At 58.7% G+C, this 16879-nt stretch overlaps 1 protein-coding gene across 2 annotated transcripts in view; it reads left to right on the top strand.

Annotated features, from left to right (window-relative positions):
* Positions 1–16879, top strand: part of PMEPA1 (prostate transmembrane protein, androgen induced 1) — a 64490-nt gene that overhangs the window by 43052 nt on the left and 4559 nt on the right. The window contains exons 2-3 of one of the 2 annotated variants that reach the window (XM_039479547.2): positions 10068–10222; positions 16743–16796. In XM_039479547.2, the coding sequence (XP_039335481.1) occupies positions 10068–10222; positions 16743–16796 (209 nt within the window). The other variant, XM_074406698.1, reaches the window with a different exon arrangement.

The following is a 16879-nucleotide window of genomic DNA, read 5'->3' as shown; positions in this document are numbered from 1 at the left end:
AGTAAATGTGCTTTGGCCGGGTGCGGTGGCTCACGCCTGTAATCTCAGCATTTTTGGAGGCTGAGGTGGGTGGATTACTTGAGGTCAGGAGTTCGAGACCAGCCTGGCCAAGAAGGTGAAACCCTGCCTTTACTAAAAATACAAAAATTAACTGGGCATGGTGGTGAGCACCTGTAGTCCCAACTACTTGGGAGGTTGAGGCACAAGAATTGCTTGACTGGGAGGTGGAGGTTGCAGTGAGTCGAGATCGCGCCACTGCACTCCAGCCTGGGTGACACAGCAAGACTCCGCCTCAAAAAAAAAAAAAAAAAAAAAAAAAGAAAGAAAGAAAGAAAGAATAACCGTGCTTCTTTATTCAATGTAGTCATTGCATGCTTGCCTTGGGGAAGGCCCGTTCTAGGTGCTGAGGACACCTGAATCCGCTCTGGGGCACTGATATTCCAGAGGGGAGAGGCAGGGGGTGCGATGTTGGGTGGGTCAAATACAGCTTCCAGATCAGGGCTGCAGAGATCAGTAAAGCAGGTACAGGGATGGGGGTCCTGGAGGCTGGAGGGCAGAGGGCTGTTTTAGTCCAAGGTGGGGACGTGGGGGCCGGGATCAAGGCAATGAAGGAAGCAAGCCATGTGGATACTGAGGAAAGATTATTCCAGGCAGGAGGAACAGCACATGCCGGGGTCGTGAGGTGGGTCATGCTTGGTGCCTTTACAGAACAAAAAACAGGTGGCTAGAACAGAGGGGAGGAGCCTAGGGGAACTGGAAACAGGTGATCATCGCCCAGCCATCAATATGCTGGAGCAAAGGTTCACACCTGCAAATGTCCTAAGGCTGCTGTTTCCCTCTGCAGAGGTGCTCCAGCTTACACTGTCCATAATCGATGGCGATGGCGCTGGACTGAGGCCGCTTAAGGGAACCTTCACCACCCACTGTGGGTTTGGATGTCTGCAGCTCCTGTCCTGTGGGGAGAAGGGACCGGTGTAGGAGGAGCCCAGCCCAGAGCTTGGAGTTCTTGACTCAAGAGGTTCCATCTGAGAAGCTGACTCAAGTAGTTCTTGCTACAACCTTGTGAACAGGGGAGTTCCTTATCTCTCCGTTTTCTCCCCAGCTGAGGGTACTGGGAGATTTACTTAAGGTCACAGCAAAGGGCAAGGTAGGGACTCGAACCCAGGGCCACTGGGTGCAGGCTGCATGCTCTTAACCTCTACCCTAAGATTTTACCAAGAGCAGCAGGGCAGGAAGTCAGCTCAAGCCCTGGTGTGGGCCCCAGTCCCTACCCTCACTGACCACGTGACTTGTCCCTTCTCAGTGTACCTCCCCAACAAGGGACAGTGTCCCAGGGTCACCTGTCCAAGTGCCAGGCGCTCAGCCATGTTCTCGCCACAAAGCAAGCACTCTGAAAGCAGTGCAGTCTGGTTTTAAAAATGAGAAAACCGGCCTCGATTTGCCGCCCACCCCCTAAACCTCAAGAGAAAGACAGAGCACATTTTTTTTTTTTTTTTTTTTTTTTTTTTTTTTTTTTTTTTTTACCCATAAAAGGTCTTACCCTAAGAAATAGACGTGCCATCGGGGGTGTTTGAAATGGCACCAAGAGCGATCAGAAAGCTCTTCCTTTGACGGCTGGTTTGATTGTACTTAAAATTTGGGGGACTGGAATGGGAGGGCGGGGAGCTGGGTTCCTAGTCAAATGTAGTGGGGGTGGGCGGGGAGGTGGGGGCAGTAAATGAAGTGGCTGGAGCCCCAGGCCCGCTGGGGCTCTGCAGAATGACAATGGGGCCCCGCCAGGCGGGTCTCATCCAGGCAGACCTAACAAGATTAGATTTTCATAAATTTCAGACAGTGCCAATTCCTAATTCCTCGGTGTGCGGCCAGGAGGCCAGACAGGGCCGCGTGCACGGGCTGCTTGTTAACCAGGAAGGACCGGACAGATTCTTGGGGGCGGGGGAGGGGGGTCGTCTGGTCTGGAAATCTCCGTGGGGCAGGCAGGAGCCAGGTGGACTCTGCCCCCAGCTCCCCCGCTGAGGAGAGAGAAATGAGCCCCAGCACCCTGTTATCATCCCCGCTATTTCTGAGAAACTCCGTCCCGGGAGCACCCATGGGCGGCGTGGTTCTTCCTGCACATTAACAAATTCCCCAGCGACCCTCTCCCCATTTACAGCCGAGAAGCATCCACACGGGGAGCTGAACCCTGAGGCCCCTGCTCTGCCCTCAGTTCAGGTGCAGGCACTACCCCAAGAACAGAGGTCCAGAAACTTGAAGCGGAAAGTATTGTGCCTTTGCCTTACCTGAGCTCTAACTGAAAAGGGGGGTTCCCTCGGATCCCAAATGCAGGCACTTGACCGTCGTCACCTGACTGCACTGAAGACGCTGTGGGAGGTGGGAACCACTCCCTTCATTCCACTTCCAGCCCTCCCAGCTCTGGACTCTGTGGTGTCCACTGCAAGGTCATTTAATGCGACGTATATTTCTGTGGCACACGTGTCACCCTGTGTATCATTCCTGTGTCACAAATCTGCTGCAGAGTTTGAGAACTGTTTCTATATGATTGACTTCCTTTTTTAACCAATGTCTCTTCGACTCTGTTTTGTGAGAGAGGGTCCACAGGCCGGCCCTCCACCAAGGGCTCCCAGAGAGAGAAGGCGAAGGACTCGGAAGCCAGGATGTGGGGGTTTTCGGGCCTGGCCTGTCCCCTGGCCTGTGATTGGGGCCAATGCTGCCCCTTGGGGCTTGTCATGAAAAATTCAGAGACAGGGTGAAGTCTTCCGTGGAGGTGGGCTTGGCACACTGGCAGTGGCCGAGGAGAGGGCAGCTGTCAGTGTCCACGTCGTGCCATGGCAGGTGCCCGGACCTCCTGGCACCTGGTTCCTTCCTTGCCGTCTGGATTTTGCTCTGCACTCACGAGGAGGTGGGCACCACAGGCCATAAATACCAGCTTCATGGCGGTACTGGGGGCAACACTCCAGGCAGTTTTTATTGACCCTGGAGATCAGTCACATTCAACACAAGCCCCAGCACCTAGCTTGATCTCCTGCTGTTTCTGACATTCTGTGATAATCACACTCAGGACTGCTGGGGCTGGGGCAGTGGATCCTAAAACCCGTGAATGCTCTGGCTTTGGGGTCAGACGAACGTGGGTCTGAGCCCTGGACTGTGTGGTCTTTGGCAGCCGCCTCGCCTCTCCCAGCCTCAGTCTCCTTCTCTGCAGAGTGGGAGTCCTAGGAGTGCTGACCTCGCAGAATGATGGTGAGAGTCCAGCCAGACGATGTGTGTCAATGGTTCGGCCTCCCTGCCTGGCATCTAGGGAGCTGCCAGCTCATGGTTCCTCTCTTGCCAGGGTAGGGCGAGCCAGGACAGGGGCAGAGCTGCCCCCGCGCCCCCAAAGGGACTGCACCTGTCTCTGGAGGAGACCGCTAAAGGAAGGATGGGGCCTCTCCAGCGAACCTGTGAATGTGAAATTATTCACCAAAAAAAGAGGACACTAAATTAAATTAGAGTGACCTTATTTTGTGTGTGGAAGATGGGCTTGGTCGCCCCCGAGAACCCGCCGTATTCATCGCCCTCCTCAAGGAGGAAATTACAAAGAAAAATGGCAGGAGCCGCACAGCCCTCCACGTCACGAGCACAGGCTTGATGCCCAGAGCAGAAAGAGAGCGAGAGGATGTTTCCTTCCCAGTGGCTTCTGTGGGCACGCGGGCCCTTGGCATGGGGTTCAGCGCCTGTTAGCTCCCTGGGGGCCTTGGGTCCAGCCACCATCCTTGAGCTCCAGCCTTCCACCTTGGGGACAGAAGCCAGTCAGGAAATGCCGGGATGATCAGGCTTGTGCTCTGCAGCCCAGCAAACGTCAGCGTTTCCAGGGAGCATCGTGGGATGAGGGATGCTTTCGTCCCCAGAGGAGTGTCAGTAGTTGTGACGGTGGTGGCAGCTGAGTGCTGTGTTCTGCCCGGTTCTGAGCGCTCACATCCAGCATTCCACCCCTGCCCCCTGGTCGGTTCTTTTCTTACAGATGAGGTAACTTCAGCTTGCAGGGGTGGAGGCGCCCAGTGAGCGTCACACGGACAAGGGACGCATGAGGACAGGACCAGGACATGAAAACCACGACCTCAGATTCCCGGGGCGGGAGACTGGCAGACTCACGCCATGGGAGAGCTAGGAAAACTTAGCAGGGGAATGAAGCCCTTCCCCTCTTTAGAGTTCCTAGATGGCGGCTCTGGGTTCAAGACTCAACCCTGCTCCTAGTTGCGTCATCTGGTGCTACTTCTCGCTCAGCCTCAGTTTCTCCATCTGCAAAATGGGCATGGTGGTAGCACCGAAGTTGGGGAGGCTCAGCTCAGTGGGCCTGGGGCATGTGTTAGAGTCATGACAATACTTACAGTGACTACAGTGAGTGTGGGTGTGGACCCGACCACCCGCCCTCTCATGCTCTGGGCCCTGTGGTCTGTGACTGCTTGGCAGTGAGTCCTGTGGTCAGGACAGAGTGGAGCCTAGGTCAGGGACAGGGGTAGGACCCACCCCTGCAGCTGTCATACTGGGCATTTGACCTGGAATGTCTTTGCCCCATGCCTTGGTAAAGGGGCAGGCTGTCAGATTAGGGAAACTGAGGCAGGATTGATGTGGCTCCATATCTGCTGGTAGTCACTGAATGACCTGGGGCCCAACTCTTGGCCAGAAGTCCTGAAGTCGCCTGCCCCGCAGATGCCTCTCGTGTGGCTTTAAAAACTTTTAAAACTTTTGCATGAGGTTCCAGCCGTAAAAGACCACAGCTTCACAGCCGGCTTCGAGGTCTTCTGGAGAGAGGGAGGGATATGGGCGCGCTGGCCGCCTCTCCTTCGCTGTCCTGCTGGGGTCTCTTTCCTTGCCCACAAAGCATCTGATCCTGAGAGTCCAGCTCCCGAGCTGCAACTGGGAATGGGCCCCACCAGCCTCCCTGCGCTCCTCGGAACAAATACAGGCACATAAGAGGATTCTCTGAGCCACCGTGGGTGGAGAGCCGTGTCTGTCTGTGCCACTTCATGCACACATCATGTTTTGAACTTGACTCCGAGGCCCTTTTGGGGAGGCACCCTTCTCTCCCCCAAGGGATCTTTGCCGGTACATTCACAGTGCCTGCCCAGAGGGATGTGCGAACTTAGTTGGGGAGGGAGCCCAAGCTTGACGAAAGGCTGCAGTGGGCCTGGGAGTGAGCCATACAGGCCCACGTGCTGAGGCCCAGGCATCCCGGGCGGGGGCAGGAGGGGGAGGTGGCAGGGGAAGCAGACAGTGTCAGGGTGTGGCTGCCCCAGGACAGGTGAGTCTTGAGACCAGGACTGTGGAGAGGGGGTGGTTGCCCAAAGCCCCGCTCCTGTGATGCCAGGTGGGAACATGACGGGGGCCGGGGATCGTCGGTGCATGTGCCTTTGGGTCTCCAGTTTGCACCTGACCTCACCAGCAGGCACTCGCATGGTCCACTTCCCAGAGAAATGTGTTCATGTTCCCTAAAGCTGAGTGTCCCCTGGAAGCAGCACTGTGGGTGCGAAGGTGCATGGGAGGGTGCCCCCTCACCCCATGGCCAAGGGTGGTCTTCGCTGGGCCTGTTTGTGGGCCCTGATGCTTCTGTGCCTGACCAGCCTTCCTCAAGTACAGCATCCGGGCTGGTGGGGCTTGAATGGAGATCTCGGGGCCTCCTTGGCCAGAATACTCAGCCCAGGATGTTCCCTTCCTGATGGGTGGCGGTGACCCAGCTGGCTGGGGTGCCTCCCCTGTCCCCCTCAACACTTCCATGTATGGCCGTGTCCAGGGGCATCCAGGAGGGTCCGGCTTCCAGCCTCTGCTCACTTGCGCCCTCTGCCTCTCCCTCTGTGCTCTGTACCAAAAGCCCCAGTGCCCACCTTACAGGGAGCCCTCCAGGTCTTCCATTATATGCTCCATCTGCGATTCAAGAGCAGGTCCATGTCTCTTTGAGGGTGAATGGGTTTGGGCCACCCTTGTTCTGCTGGAGCCGGCACAGAAGGGAGCATCCCGTGCGTCCGGGTCCACCTCCAGGGGGCGCTGTGCACTGAGCACATGCCCCCCACATATCCTGCCGCACGGTCCCCCCGCTGACACAGGGAGACTGCCATGAACTCAGAGAGGGCCCCCCAGAGCCAGGCCAGGACCCGGACCTGCTGAGCCAGCCACTGAGCCTCCCTGCCACCGCCCCGGCCCTCTCCAGGGTGCCCCTGAGCTGTGATCTCAAGAGCCCTTGTTGATCTCCCTCTCCCTAAGCCTGGACCCAGGCCCTTGGCTGACCAAGTCTAGCCAGCAGTCAGTTTGGAGAGTTTCTCCCTCCCCTCCCCCGTGTGAATTTTCCTGGGCCTGTGACTCAGTGGAGGTTGGTGGCCTGGGGACCAAGGTGACGCTTTTACGTTCTACTGAGCCTGGTGCTCATTTCTGGGAGCAATTTTCTCACTCTGTGGACACAGGCATCCAGAACTCAGATCCTCCTGCCCCTGGGGCCAAGCCTGGCGGGGCCGGGAGAGCCATGAGGGTTTGTCCCCACCCCTTCAGTCTGCAGGGGCCTCCTCCTTTGCCCTGTGTCTGGGTCCTGCGGGTTACCAGGGCCTGGGACAGGGACAAAGACAGCCACACACCTCCCTCCCTCCAGGGCTGGTGTGGGCAGGGCCCCTGGAGACAGCTGGGGAGTGGGGGGACTGGGGTGAAGAGTGCACAAGGTTGGGGGGCAGGGAACTGCAGGCCCCGGGGGTGGGGGGGTGTGGGCGTTGCACAAAGCCGGCCCTGTGTGTCCCCTGAATGCGGCTTTATCCTGAGCACTAACAGACGGACCTGGGCCCTACAGAATCAGACCAGGCTGCACAGCCCCGGACCTGCCTCGTCTGGGGAGACAGGAGGTGTGGCCACAGCAACCTGGGTCTGAAACCCGGTCTGTCCTGGCCAGGAACATTCAGGTGTCCCACAGGCAGCCAGGACTTGGGGCCTGAGTTCCCAGCAGGCAGGGCCCCAGCTTTCTCAGGGCTTGGGACAGTCTCACCAAAGCCCTTGGGCAGTTCCTCCTCTCGCTCCTGACCCCACCAGGGTGAGATAGGGACGCATCTCGCCCAGAAACCCCAGCCCAGACCTAGGCTCAGATCGCACCTCCTGGTGCAGAGGCCGGCCGCCTAGTGGGAGGACCCGCCAGCTGGAGGGTCTTGGACTTGGTGAGGGAGTCAGTTTCCTTCGGAGTGTGTCTCCTCACCCGTGGAATGGGGATGATAAGCCTGTTTTAGGCCGGGCACGGCAGGTCACACCTGTAATCCCAGCACTTTGGGAGGCTGAAGCGGGTAGATCACCTGAGGTTGGGAGTTCGAGACCAGCCTGACCAACATGGAGAAACCCCATCTCTACTAAAAATACAAAATTAGCTGGGTGCAGTGGCATATGCCTATAATTCCAGCTACTCAGGAGGCTGAGGCAGGAGAATCGTTTGAACCTGGGAGATGGAGGTTGCAGTGAGCCGAGATCGTGCCACCGCACTCCAGCCTGGGCGACAAGAGTGAAACTCCACCTCAAAAATAAAAAATAAAAAAAAGCCTGTTCTTAGGTGTGCCCGGCCCACAGTACAACCCACTGGATCAACTATTCTTTGTCCTGGGGGACGGTCCTGTCGGTGCAGGACGGTTACCACAGCCCCTGGCCTTCACCCACTCAATGCCAGGAGCAACCCCCAGTTGTGACAACCAAAAGTGTTTCCAGACATTGCCACGTGTCCCCTGGGTCTCCAGTTTGCAACTGACCTCACCAGCAGGTGCTCGCATGGTCCACTTCCCAGAAAAACGTGTTCCTGTCCCCTAAAGCTGAGTGTCCCCTGGAAGCAGCAACGTGGGTACGAAGGTGCATGGGAGGGTGCCCCCTCACCCAATGGCCAAGGGTGGTCTTCGCTGGGCCTGTTCGTGGGCCCCAATGCTGCTGTGCCTGACTAGCCATCCTCAAGTACGGCATCCGGGCTGGTGGGGCTTGAATGGAGATCTCGGGGCCTCCTTGGCCAGAATACTCAGCCCAGGGTGTTCCCTTCCTGATGGGTGGCGGTGACCCAGCTGGCTGGGGTGCCTCCCCTGTCCCCCTCAACGCTTCCATGTATGGGCTCAGTAACGTCCTCTAGACAGCAGCACTGAGCGGTTGAGTTAATGCATAAAGCTCCCCACCGCTGGGAAGTTCTGGAAAACCTCGCGGGGGAAGATGGGGCAGCCATGGGCACAGATGTGGGAGTGCCTCTGTGGAGAGGCGGCTGCCGCTTCACAGACAGTGCCATTCCCACCTAGGACGCCTGCTTTCCTGCCTTGGGAAATCGAGGCTGGTGGCAGGAGGCGGTTGGCCTTGCCAGGCTTGGAGTGCGCCTGCCTGGGCCGTCGGAGGGCCTGAGTGCCTGGCGTCGGCTCTGCACTGCGTGTCGTGTCTGCACTGCCCACCTGACACCTGCCCGCCACCCACCCATCCCCTCCTCAGCTTTGCTTCCTCCGTCTGGGAGGAGGAGGAGCCAAATCAGTGGCACTGAGCTTGAACCCGGGCCCCCAGGGAGCCTGGATAATTGGTTGTGAGTGCCAGGGAGCCCTGGGGAGTCCTCCATGCCAGCCGGGGTCTGGGGAGTCACATTCCTGCACACCTTGGCCAGGGTGTACTGGGCCGGGCAAGGCTGGAGGAGCTTTGGCCCCGGACACTGCAGCTGGTGCCCACTCTGCTGTGTCACCTCCAAGGGACCCGGCACCTTGCCCATTGCTGGGGGCTCTGCTGGCACCGAGCTCGGCCAGCTGCCGAGGCCGCTTCGGCACAGACCTGCTGGAGTCAGCAGAAACTGCCCGGCTCAGGCAGGATCAAAATAACCTTCTTCCTATTCCAGCACTTGAGGGTTTTTCCGCCTTCTAGGGGAAAAACAAACCAAAAACGAAAAAAAAAAAAAAAAAACCAACCTTAAAAAATGCGAATTGCAACATCTGCAGCCATCTCGAATGTGGTTTTTCTGAGGCCTTTTCACTAAGAGAAGGGTCCTGACACCCCCGTCCTGTTGAGCATGGCATTGTTTGTGAGTCGTGGGATAGACGTTTATGTGAGTGGGTATGTGTGGTGCGCGGTATCTACATTTGTGTGTTATTGATGTTTATCTGTGTCTGTTGGGAAGTGTGTGTTGGGATGTTGACCTGTGTGTAGCAGTGTTGTTGGGTGTGAGTTGGTGTTGACGTGTGTGCAGGAGTGTTGTGCGTGTAGGAGTGTTGGGAGTATTTGTTGGGGTGTTATTTGTGTGGGAGTGTTGGGTGGGTGTTGGTGTTGATGTGTGTGTAGGAGTGTTATGTGCGTAGGAGTGTTGGGGGTATTTGTTGGGGTGTTATTTGTGTGGGAGTGTTGGGTGTGTGTTGGTGTGTGTGTAGGAGTGTTGGAGTGTGTGTGTTGAGGTACTGAAGTGTATGTAGGAGTGTTGGGGCATGTGTGTTGGGGTGTTGACGTATGTGTAGGAGTGTCAGATGTGCATAGGTTTGGGTACACATGTTCACATGTAGCTATTCCTTGTTTAATTCCACAAAGCTCCAACCCCAAACTTGGTGTCACCTTCCTCTCTCTGCACTCAGGGGTCCCTTTCTCCTCCCAACCGCCCCCTCCCTGGGCCCCCAAAACAGGTGAAGGGTCTGTGACCGTCTGCCTGAGCCTTTGCCCAGCGACAGGAGCTGGTGTGCAGGGCTCCCTTTCTGCCGGTCACGTCATGCTGTGCATTCGTAGAGCAGCTCCAGGAGGTTCTGAGGCAGAGAGCAGGGCCCCTCCTGCTGTTCCGCTACCTCTTTCGGGTCAGTCCCTACAGAGGGGCTGTTGGGGTCCCAGGACACCTTTGAGGCGCTCTCCCAACCAGCACTCCCCGCTCCCCCACCAGCAGAACTGCTTCCCTGCGTGTACCCCGGTCCCAGGCATCGCCTGTGACCTTGCTGGAGAGTGGCAGGGGCTTTCCTGAGTCTGGGCTGCACTCTTGTTCCCCCCGGGTGGGTGCAAAAGCTCAGAAGGGCTGAGCCCTGAGCCCGGCAGCCTTCGGGTGGCAGGGTCTCGGTGTCCAGGGTCTCACGTGTCCCTCTTTGTCTCCACAGCGGAGCTGGAGTTCGTTCAGATTATCATCATCGTGGTGGTGATGATGGTGATGGTGGTGGTGATCACGTGCCTGCTGAGCCACTACAAGCTGTCTGCACGGTCCTTCATCAGCCGGCACAGCCAGGGGCGGAGGAGAGAAGACGCCCTGTCCTCAGTAAGTGCCACACCCTCCCGTCTGTGGCCCAAGGCCTCAGCGGCAGCGGGGCACCCCTTATAAAAACATGGATGGGGTCCTATGGTGGCCTTCGCAGGAAACAGATTCAGGGCAGGAAGACATGGCCAAGCCCACCTGATAGCAGTTTCCTCCCCTGACATGGGACGAAAGCACCCACCAGGTGGGCCTCTGAGACGCTGGAGGAAGGCAGGGAGTGAGGAGCTGGGCTGGGAAGAGGCTTCATGATCCACTCACGCACTCAGCTGGCTCCTGAGCAGCCTCGGGTGCCAGGCTCTGTGCGGGGTCCTGGGGCGTAGGCAGCACACCGGTCCTTGCTGTCACGGAGCTGAGATGAGGAGCTGCCCGGTAGTGACAGTGCCATGCCTGGGGGAGCCCCTGTGAGTACCCCTCAGCTGGGGAGGCAGGGCTGGGCCACAAGCTGCTCAGGCTGACCCCCATCCCGACCCACGTCCCTCGGGGCTTCGTGGAGACAGGCCTGGCAGGATTCGGCTGAAAGCCAGGGAGGCACCTGGGCAGGCGAGGCAGGAGGGCATTCCAGGTCCACGCAGAGGCCTGATGCAACAGGATGGTGGAGACGAGGGGCTGGCTTTGGGCTCTGTGCCCGAAGGGGTTGTGGAGGGAAAGGTGCCTGCAGCCCAGACCCAGACAGAAGGGAAGTAGCGGCTCTGCCCTCGCGCACCCGTGCTCCACCGGCAGCCGGTCATGTGGTCACAGTGCCGTGGAGAGCCATAGAGGCAACAGGACACCAGGTCTGAGTTTAATCCCAGCTCCACCAGTACTGGCCACCTACCGTCAGATCTGTCCCTGATCCCCAGAATGTGTGAAATGGGCTGACAGGCACATCCACCCCCTGGGGATTCAGGGCTTTAGCACAGAGCACAGGTCCAGCCACTGCTGGCTGTGAACACACGTCCATCCGTCCGTCTATCCATCCACCCGATAGATCTCTACCCAGCACACACACAGGATGCACAGAACTCCCCTTGCGTTTGGCAAGTGGCTGTGCGCCAGTCCCAGGGGGTGATGCTGCTGAGATGGATGGGCGCAGACAGGAGCAGGTGCGCTCATGAAGGACACCGAGGGCCGTGGCCGGGAGGCCGGGCTGTGAAGGACCCGGGGAAGTGGACGCGGGAATGTGAGGCGGACAGAGCCCTGCGGGAGGGACCCCACTCCCTGCTCCGGTCCTGCGTGTTGATTAGCTATCAGAGTTGTGAGCATTGGTGTGCATTCTGGAAACCCCAAGAATTTCCCCCTTGAGCCTTCACAAGTCAGGGGCAGGCAGGGCAGGGTCAGTGGGGACTTGCCTCCCTTCTGACGGTGGACTCCCAGCTCCACGTTGGCCGCCCAGAGCCCTGCAGTTGGGATATCCTTCAGCAGGTGGATCAGAGGGCAGAGCAGAGTTCCTCTCTTAATGGCTTCCATCTCCGCACCCAGGATGTGTAACTCCACAATGTGAGGCGGCTGGGAACTGCGGGGAGGAGGTGGCACGTGGGCAGCCCTGGGGCTGCGGCGTATCTCTGAGCCTGGGCTCGCCAGCTGTGGGGAGGATTCATGGAACAGGCAGCACAGGGTGTGGCCTCCCCACTTCTGGGGATGCCCGGGGTTGGTGGCAGCGCCCAGAGTCCCTGGGCTGAGCCAAGTCGGCTGAGGAGCCCGTTGGCCACAGTCCCGAGCCGGCAGGCCTGCCACTGGCAGGTCTGGGCACCTCTGCTTGCGTCAGGCCCCAGCCTCAGTGCGTCATCAGGTTACCAGGGCAAGGAGCATAAGCCTGGGACCTCTGATGGGAACGCCCGCCTCCCCAGACCCGGGCCCCTGTGCGCCCAGCACGTGTTCCGAGGGCGCACTGCGGACCAGCTGCTCTCCAGGCACTGTGTGTGTATGTGCTGTTGCCACCACCCCAGCAACGAGCGCGGCTGCCTGCCCAGGGAGGCGGTCAGGGACGTCAAGGGTTCACCCCACTTTCCAGAGGGGAAACGGGATTAGAGAGGTGGAACGTTTGCCTGGCACCACGCCGCCTGTCACCGCCGGTTTGAAGAGCCCACAGCCTGTTCTGTCCTCCCTCAAATGCTGGGGAGAGTGACGGCGCCCTGGACACCACACCGCAGAGGACGGCAGCCTTGGAGGGGCGCGCACCGCGGCCGGGCTCACCTTGCCCGTCGAGCCTGTCTGTGCGTCTCTACAGTGGGTTGAAGCTAGGCTTGTGCGTCCGTGGCCATGGGGAGGCTGGAGTTAGCGGAGTGCACGGGGCCCGAGGCTGGCTGGAGGGACTTGGCTGCTGGGGAGTGGGAGACAGTCCCCGGGCTCCGCTGCCGGGAAGGAGGTAGGATTCCGTCCTGGCTCCCGGACACCTGCAGCCAACAGAAAGTCTCCTCCACTGTTCACCCCGCGGCCTGCACAGGCCCCCGGGATGCCTGGCTGGGTAAACGTGGAGCCTTGCTAGGCCTGAAGCAAAATGTGGCAGCTCCCCTGGGGACCCCCTGCCAGACTGGAGTCCCTAGGCACTGTGGCCTTCCACAGAGACCCAAACACAGCTCCTGTCTGTTTGGGACCCAGTCTGTGTCCCACCTCTGGTGTGGCTATCCGGCCATGGCCCCTTTTCAGGGTGACCCTGGGGGGTCCCCTCTTGCCTGTATGGAGCCAAGAGCTCATGCCCCACCCACCTGCCTCACCCTCGTGGGTAAGACCCCCAGCTCTGAGATCCGGTCCCAGCCTGGTCACCTCCTCGTGGTGTGACACTGGGCAAGGATCTGCCCTCTGAGGGTGACACGCAGTGCAGGCGAGCCGCCCCGGCCAGCGATGGCACTTCCTCCCTGGCACTGCTCCGAGGGCATTTGGGACACGACGAATAACGTCACCGCAGTGACCACCCGGTCACTGAGTGACACAGACCTCGGTTTACCCAGAAAGGCAGTCCCAGTCTTTGTGCCCAAGGCCTGCTCAGACCGGAAACTCAGGCCTTGAATGGGGCAACCCTTTGTCCCCTTTTCCCCAAATCAGTCCTCAGTGTGAGTCCTCCCGAGAGAACTCAGCCCACCAAGGATCCATTTCCCAGGGGCAGGGACAAGACTGTGGGCAGGCCAGCATGTGACAATCAGCCAGTAGCGGGAGCCAAAGACCTTACGTCCACTCCCGTGGCCTCAGGAGACACGGAATTCCCCCAGGCCCCTTGTGCTGCGCCGGGTCCTGGCCGGAGTCATCTTTTATTCCTTAGAAACATCTCTGAGTCCTTGCAGTTGGGCGGAAGGCCATCCCGTCCCCTGGGGTGGGAAGACTGTGCCTGGGGAGCCCAGGGGAAGAATCGAGAGCTGCATCCAGCCTCGTGGTGTGAAGACTCTGGAGGGGTCTGGCCGGAGCTACCTCAAGCGTCAGCTCACTGCAGCTGCCTGGTTTTGTCAATGAGGCTTCTCTGAGCACAAATGAAGTCTCTTTGAGGATATTTTGCCCACAGCTGCCCTTGGCTGCAGCAGCAGAGTTGAGTGGTGTGACAGAGACCTGGAGACCCGCCGGCCCACAAAGCAGACAGCATTTTACTCTCTGGCCCTTTATGGAAACAGTTTTCAGACCCTAGGTGTAGAAGCATCTAGATGGGGAAGGCACAGGCGGGCCGGCTGTGTTCAAAGAAGAGCGCTCCCCGCCGAGCCCTGGGAGCCGGGGCTGTAGGATTGAAACCTGTCCTCGTCCTCCACCTGCATGTGACTGCCAGACGCAGCCAGAGGCTGGAGAAGGTTCCGGACAATTCTGAAGCTGCCCCACCCCCACTCCTCAGGTCCCACTTCTTTGGGACCTGATTCCACAAAGGTGACTTGCACAGGTCGCCCAGCAACGTTCGCACATGAGTAGCACCCTGAGCCCGGACCGACTGCATGCCACGCCGATGCCTGGCATTGGGGAAACGGTAGCAGCTCCTGCAGGCAAGTGAGACGCATGAATAGGCCACTCCGGGCAGAGGGACAAAGGCCCCGGTGCAGGGAGGGGACTGGAGGAGAGTGGAAGAGGTGGCTGACGGGGAGCTCTGAGGTCAACACGCCTTCACAGAGCCTTGGGGGCAGGTCGGCGCTCTTCGGGAAAGCGCGGCGATCGGTCCAGGCCCAGGGTGGGCTCAGATCCAGAGGCAAGACTCCAGAGCTTGCGTGCATCATGCGCCTGGCAGAGTCAGCCCACTATACAGACAGGAAAACGCGTTAAAGGAAACAGCGGTGCCGCAGCTGTGGACGTCTACAGGGGCATGGGTCTCGGTTGGGAGTTGTAAGTTTCTCCTGGAGACAGCGGGGGTCCCAGAGGGTTTAGGCAGAGGAGTGACCAGGTGAGGGGTGGGGGGCGTGAGGGAGATATTCCCACTTCTGTGAGGAGGAAGGGCCATGGGGAAGGGCAAGAGTGGAGGAGGAGACCCCAGGAGACCCCCTCACCCACCTCGGAGGCCAGCGGCGCTCGCAGCCTCTGAGAGATTGAGCGACGCGCAGCCTCGCCGGCCCTCCTGCCCCAGAATCTGCATTTTTGCAGGCTGCTGGCGGACTGTCCACATGGAGGCCAGTTCCGGAGGACTTTGCTGTCCACCAGGCCAGATGCTGGGGAGGGAGGTGGGTAGAACTGGCTAACGGAGGGAGAGGTGAGCAGGGACAGGGGTGGGTGGAACCAGCGGGGTGGGGAGAAGAGCCGTCTGTCAGGAATGATTCCGCGAGTCTGGCTTTGCACCTTGAAGGATGTCAGAGCCATTCACTACGTCGGGAGATGAGGCAGGTCAGGGCCTCCTTGAGGGGCGGGAGCCTTCCTGATGGGACAGTTGTGCGGGCCACCGAGCCCTCTAGTGGTCATTTGGGAAATTACCGCCCTCTCCTGTTCCTGCCCAGGCTGCAGGTGAGTGGGATCCCACCTGGGACCCCTCAAAAAACCTGCCCCAAGGGAACTTTCGAGGTGATGGACATGCTCATTATCTTGAATGTGGCAAGAGGTTCTTGGTATAAGTATATGCCTGAGCTTACGAAATTGCATGCTTTGTTTTTGTTTTGTTTTGTTTTTTGAGACGCAGTTTTGCTCTTGTTACCCAGGCTGGAGTGCAATGGCGCGATCTCGGCTCACCGCAACCTCTGCCTCCTGGGTTCAGGCAATTCTCCTACCTCAGCCTCCTGAGTAGCTGGGATTACAGGCACGCGCCACCATGCTCAGCTGATTTTTTTGTATTTTTAGTAGAGACGGGGTTTCACCATGTTGACCAGGATGGTCTCGATCTCTTGACCTCATGATCCACCCGCCTCGGCCTCCCAAAGTGCTGGGATTACAGGCTTGAGCCACCGTGCCCGGCCACGAAATTACATGCTTTGAATATGTACATTTATTTGCCTATCAGTTATATTTCAATGAAGCTAGAAAAGTCATAGGCATCCCTCTCCCCGGGCCGAGACCTCACCATCATGGCATCTGGGGCATCTCAGAGAAACCAGTCCAGCGTGGGGTCTCATTTTCCTGGGACGAGGTCCAGGACCCTGCTGTCATCTCGGAGCAGATGGCATAAGCTTCATGAAGTGGCAGCTGTGCCCCTGCACCTAGACCAGAGCCTGGCACTGCCATGGCACCGCATGCCCCCTTTGCCAGAGACTGAGTCACTGTTTTATGGAGAGCCGCTGCCTTGGGCACTTTCATTAACTCTCCTGTTTTTCACCTGTGAACTGGGACATCCGTAATGATGGGCCCGCTAGATGGAGGGAGAGAGACTGTAGAGAAATGAATGTGTAGAAGCAGTGCTGTGAAGGGAACCGGCAGATGACGGGAGAAGCCGTTTCGATGCTGGTCTCCGAGGGTCTGCAGGGGACAGTGGAACTGAACGTGGACAGGAGCCGGCTCTGCAGCCTTGCTGCCGTGCAAAAGCCCTGTAGCTGGGGCTGAGCTTGTGGAGCCGCACGGTGCCAGTCAGGGTGGCTGGTGGGAGTGTGGAGGCGACACCCAACACCTTCACGTGCTCCCTGAGTGCCACACGGGCTCCGGGTGGGTTTTACGTTTAACTTTAGCATGTGCTCAAGGAACTCGTGAGGCCAGTGTTATCATCGCCCATGTTTCCGGGTACAGAAACCACAGCATTGAAGTTAAGTAACTTGCCGCAGGTCACACAGCCAGCAGGGGGCCCAGGCTGGGGGCAGTAGGGCCAGGGTCGAGGGGCTGAGGCCATGCTCAGCCTTGCGAGAAGCCATGAAGGCCCACGGGAAGCTGCGGTAGGCTTTGAGAAGGGGACCTCAGGAGTTGGCGTATGTTTCGGAAAGTGTCAGGCTGGATTTTCTGGGGACAGCAGTGGGTGCCTTAGGGATCAGTGAGGAGGCGATTGTGGTCCTGTCCTCCTCAAAAAGCCTCCAGGGCCAGGCTAGGGAAGCAGGTTCGGACGCGGAGAGGTGGGTGTGTTCAAGAGCTAATTCCAGGGTAAAGAAAGGCCTGAGCGTCGAGGTTGGGTTGAGCCTTTGCTGTCCCTCCTGCCCACCCCACTGACCCTGCTTGTATGTTTCTTCCTGTGCAGGAAGGATGCCTGTGGCCCTCGGAGAGCACAGTGTCGGGCAACGGAATCACAGAGGTGAGACCTCCCTCCACCTTCCCTCCAAACCCCCAACCCAGGCTGCTCCTGCTGCGGCTGGAGGAGTGCTGGCTTCCAAAGGC

Source organism: Saimiri boliviensis, chromosome 9 (genome assembly GCF_048565385.1).
Source record: "Saimiri boliviensis isolate mSaiBol1 chromosome 9, mSaiBol1.pri, whole genome shotgun sequence".
Lineage (NCBI taxonomy): Eukaryota > Metazoa > Chordata > Mammalia > Primates > Cebidae > Saimiri > Saimiri boliviensis.
This window is presented reverse-complemented; position numbering and strand designations above follow the sequence as displayed.